At 38.4% G+C, this 5,000-nt stretch overlaps 1 protein-coding gene across 5 annotated transcripts in view; it reads left to right on the forward strand.

Annotated features, from left to right (window-relative positions):
• The window catches only part of cdc25d (cell division cycle 25 homolog d), an 11,619-nt gene that overhangs the window by 3,776 nt on the left and 2,843 nt on the right, over nucleotides 1-5,000 (forward strand). For all 5 annotated transcript variants that reach the window (XM_083522192.1, XM_083522194.1, XM_083522190.1 and 2 more), the window contains exon 7: nucleotides 111-236. In XM_083522192.1, coding sequence (XP_083378318.1) covers nucleotides 111-236 — 126 coding nt within the window. The remainder of the gene's footprint in view (nucleotides 1-110; nucleotides 237-5,000) is intronic.

Below are 5,000 nucleotides of genomic sequence, written 5' to 3' on the forward strand. Positions count from 1 at the left end.
GTGGTGAGATGTGACTCTCACAGTAACATGAGATGGTTCTCCTGTTGGCTTTTTTACAGAACATGTAGACAGCATGTAAGTAAAGTGTTCTTGTGTGTTTCATGCTACAGAAGAGAGTGAGAGTGAGACTGTTCAGCTCGTCCAGTCCTGAAGATCAGGTGCAGTCTGTGAGAAGGAGTAAGATACAGTTTCGTTCTTCACCAGCAGAGGGCGAACTAGAGACGCTGGATTCAGAGGTACAGCCAGTGTTCTCTTCATACAGTGTTCTCTTCACACAGTGTTCTCTTCACACAGTGTTCTCTTCACACAATGTTCTCTTCACACAGTGTTCTCTTCATACAATGTTCTCTTCACACAGTGTTCTCTTCACACAGTGTTCTCTTCACACAGTGTTCTCTTTATACAGTGTTCTCTTTACACAGTGTTCTCTTCACACAGTGTTCTCTTCACACAGTGTTCTCTTCATACAATGTTCTCTTCACACAGTGTTCTCTTCACACAGTGTTCTCTTTATACAGTGTTCTCTTTACACAGTGTTCTCTTCACACAGTGTTCTCTTCACACAGTGTTCTCTTTACACAGTGTTCTCTTCATACAGTGTTCTCTTCACACAGTGTTCTCTTCATACAGTGTTCTCTTTACACAGTGTTCTCTTCACACAGTGTTCTCTTCATACAATGTTCTCTTCACACAGTGTTCTCTTTATACAGTGTTCTCTTTACACAGTGTTCTCTTCACACAGTGTTCTCTTCACACAGTGTTCTCTTTATACAGTGTTCTCTTTACACAGTGTTCTCTTCACACAGTGTTCTCTTCACACAGTGTTCTCTTCATACAATGTTCTCTTCACACAGTGTTCTCTTCATACAATGTTCTCTTTATACAGTGTTCTCTTTACACAGTGTTCTCTTTACACAGTGTTCTCTTCACACAGTGTTCTCTTCACACAGTGTTCTCTTTATACAGTGTTCTCTTTACACAGTGTTCTCTTCACACAGTGTTCTCTTTACACAGTGTTCTCTTCATACAATGTTCTCTTCACACAGTGTTCTCTTCACACAGTGTTCTCTTCACACAGTGTTCTCTTCACACAGTGTTCTCTTCATACAATGTTCTCTTTATACAGTGTTCTCTTTATACAGTGTTCTCTTCACACAGTGTTCTCTTCACACAGTGTTCTCTTCATACAATGTTCTCTTTATACAGTGTTCTCTTTATACAGTGTTCTCTTTACACAGTGTTTTCTTCATACAATGTTCTCTTTATACAGTGTTCTCTTTATACAGTGTTCTCTTTACACAGTGTTCTCTTCACACAGTGTTCTCTTCACACAGTGTTCTCTTTATACAGTGTTCTCTTTACACAGTGTTCTCTTCACACAGTGTTCTCTTTACACAGTGTTCTCTTCATACAATGTTCTCTTCACACAGTGTTCTCTTTATACAGTGTTCTCTTTACACAGTGTTCTCTTCACACAGTGTTCTCTTCACACAGTGTTCTCTTCATACAATGTTCTATTCACACAGTGTTCTCTTCACACAGTGTTCTCTTCACACAGTGTTCTCTTTATACAGTGTTCTCTTCACACAGTGTTCTCTTCACAAAGTGTTCTCTTCATACAATGTTCTCTTTATACAGTGTTCTCTTTACACAGTGTTCTCTTCACACAGTGTTCTCTTTACACAGTGTTCTCTTCACACAGTGTTCTCTTCACACAGTGTTCTCTTCATACAATGTTCTCTTTATACAGTGTTCTCTTTACACAGTGTTCTCTTCACACAGTGTTCTCTTCACACAGTGTTCTCTTCATACAATGTTCTCTTTATACAGTGTTCTCTTTATACAGTGTTCTCTTCACACAGTGTTCTCTTCACACAGTGTTCTCTTCATACAATGTTCTCTTTATACAGTGTTCTCTTCACACAGTGTTCTCTTCACACAGTGTTCTCTTCACACAGTGTTCTCTTTATACAGTGTTCTCTTTACACAGTGTTCTCTTCACACAGTGTTCTCTTTACACAGTGTTCTCTTCATACAATGTTCTCTTCACACAGTGTTCTCTTCACACAGTGTTCTCTTCACACAGTGTTCTCTTCACACAGTGTTCTCTTCATACAATGTTCTCTTTATACAGTGTTCTCTTCACACAGTGTTCTCTTCACACAGTGTTCTCTTCATACAATGTTCTCTTTATACAGTGTTCTCTTTACACAGTGTTCTCTTCACACAGTGTTCTCTTCACACAGTGTTCTCTTCATACAATGTTCTCTTTATACAGTGTTCTCTTTATACAGTGTTCTCTTCACACAGTGTTCTCTTCACACAGTGTTCTCTTCATACAATGTTCTCTTTATACAGTGTTCTCTTCACACAGTGTTCTCTTCACACAGTGTTCTCTTCACACAGTGTTCTCTTTATACAGTGTTCTCTTTACACAGTGTTCTCTTCACACAGTGTTCTCTTTACACAGTGTTCTCTTCACACAGTGTTCTCTTCACACAGTGTTCTCTTTATACAGTGTTCTCTTTACACAGTGTTCTCTTCACACAGTGTTCTCTTCACACAGTGTTCTCTTCATACAATGTTCTCTTCACACAGTGTTCTCTTCATACAATGTTCTCTTTATACAGTGTTCTCTTTACACAGTGTTCTCTTTACACAGTGTTCTCTTCACACAGTGTTCTCTTCACACAGTGTTCTCTTTATACAGTGTTCTCTTTACACAGTGTTCTCTTCACACAGTGTTCTCTTTACACAGTGTTCTCTTCATACAATGTTCTCTTCACACAGTGTTCTCTTCACACAGTGTTCTCTTCACACAGTGTTCTCTTCATACAATGTTCTCTTTATACAGTGTTCTCTTTATACAGTGTTCTCTTCACACAGTGTTCTCTTCACACAGTGTTCTCTTCATACAATGTTCTCTTTATACAGTGTTCTCTTTATACAGTGTTCTCTTTACACAGTGTTTTCTTCATACAATGTTCTCTTTATACAGTGTTCTCTTTATACAGTGTTCTCTTTACACAGTGTTCTCTTCACACAGTGTTCTCTTCACACAGTGTTCTCTTTATACAGTGTTCTCTTTACACAGTGTTCTCTTCACACAGTGTTCTCTTTACACAGTGTTCTCTTCATACAATGTTCTCTTCACACAGTGTTCTCTTTATACAGTGTTCTCTTTACACAGTGTTCTCTTCACACAGTGTTCTCTTCACACAGTGTTCTCTTCATACAATGTTCTATTCACACAGTGTTCTCTTCACACAGTGTTCTCTTCACACAGTGTTCTCTTTATACAGTGTTCTCTTCACACAGTGTTCTCTTCACAAAGTGTTCTCTTCATACAATGTTCTCTTTATACAGTGTTCTCTTTACACAGTGTTCTCTTCACACAGTGTTCTCTTCACACAGTGTTCTCTTCACACAGTGTTCTCTTCATACAATGTTCTCTTTATACAGTGTTCTCTTTACACAGTGTTCTCTTCACACAGTGTTCTCTTCACACAGTGTTCTCTTCATACAATGTTCTCTTTATACAGTGTTCTCTTTATACAGTGTTCTCTTCACACAGTGTTCTCTTCACACAGTGTTCTCTTCATACAATGTTCTCTTTATACAGTGTTCTCTTCACACAGTGTTCTCTTCACACAGTGTTCTCTTCACACAGTGTTCTCTTTATACAGTGTTCTCTTTACACAGTGTTCTCTTCACACAGTGTTCTCTTTACACAGTGTTCTCTTCATACAATGTTCTCTTCACACAGTGTTCTCTTCACACAGTGTTCTCTTCACACAGTGTTCTCTTCACACAGTGTTCTCTTCATACAATGTTCTCTTTATACAGTGTTCTCTTCACACAGTGTTCTCTTCACACAGTGTTCTCTTCATACAATGTTCTCTTTATACAGTGTTCTCTTTACACAGTGTTCTCTTTACACAGTGTTCTCTTCACACAGTGTTCTCTTCACACAGTGTTCTCTTCATACAATGTTCTCTTTATACAGTGTTCTCTTTATACAGTGTTCTCTTCACACAGTGTTCTCTTCACACAGTGTTCTCTTCATACAATGTTCTCTTTATACAGTGTTCTCTTCACACAGTGTTCTCTTCACACAGTGTTCTCTTCACACAGTGTTCTCTTTATACAGTGTTCTCTTTACACAGTGTTCTCTTCACACAGTGTTCTCTTTACACAGTGTTCTCTTCATACAATGTTCTCTTCACACAGTGTTCTCTTCACACAGTGTTCTCTTCACACAGTGTTCTCTTCACACAGTGTTCTCTTCATACAATGTTCTCTTTATACAGTGTTCTCTTCACACAGTGTTCTCTTCACACAGTGTTCTCTTCATACAATGTTCTCTTTATACAGTGTTCTCTTTATACAGTGTTCTCTTTACACAGTGTTCTCTTTACACAGTGTTCTCTTCACACAGTGTTCTCTTTATACAGTGTTCTCTTTACACAGTGTTCTCTTCACACAGTGTTCTCTTTACACAGTGTTCTCTTCATACAATGTTCTCTTCACACAGTGTTCTCTTTATACAGTGTTCTCTTTACACAGTGTTCTCTTCACACAGTGTTCTCTTCACACAGTGTTCTCTTCATACAATGTTCTATTCACACAGTGTTCTCTTCACACAGTGTTCTCTTCACACAGTGTTCTCTTTATACAGTGTTCTCTTCACACAGTGTTCTCTTCACAAAGTGTTCTCTTCATACAATGTTCTCTTTATACAGTGTTCTCTTTACACAGTGTTCTCTTCACACAGTGTTCTCTTCACAAAGTGTTCTCTTCACACAGTGTTCTCTTCACACAGTGTTCTCTTCACACAGTGTTCTCTTCACACAGTGTTCTCTTCATACAATGTTCTCTTTATACAGTGTTCTCTTTACACAGTGTTCTCTTTACACAGTGTTCTCTTCACACAGTGTTCTCTTCACACAGTGTTCTCTTCATACAATGTTCTCTTTATACAGTGTTCTCTTTATACAGTG

Source organism: Silurus aristotelis (genome assembly GCF_946808225.1).
Source record: "Silurus aristotelis genome assembly, chromosome: 20".
In the NCBI taxonomy this organism is placed as follows: Eukaryota; Metazoa; Chordata; class Actinopteri; order Siluriformes; family Siluridae; genus Silurus; species Silurus aristotelis.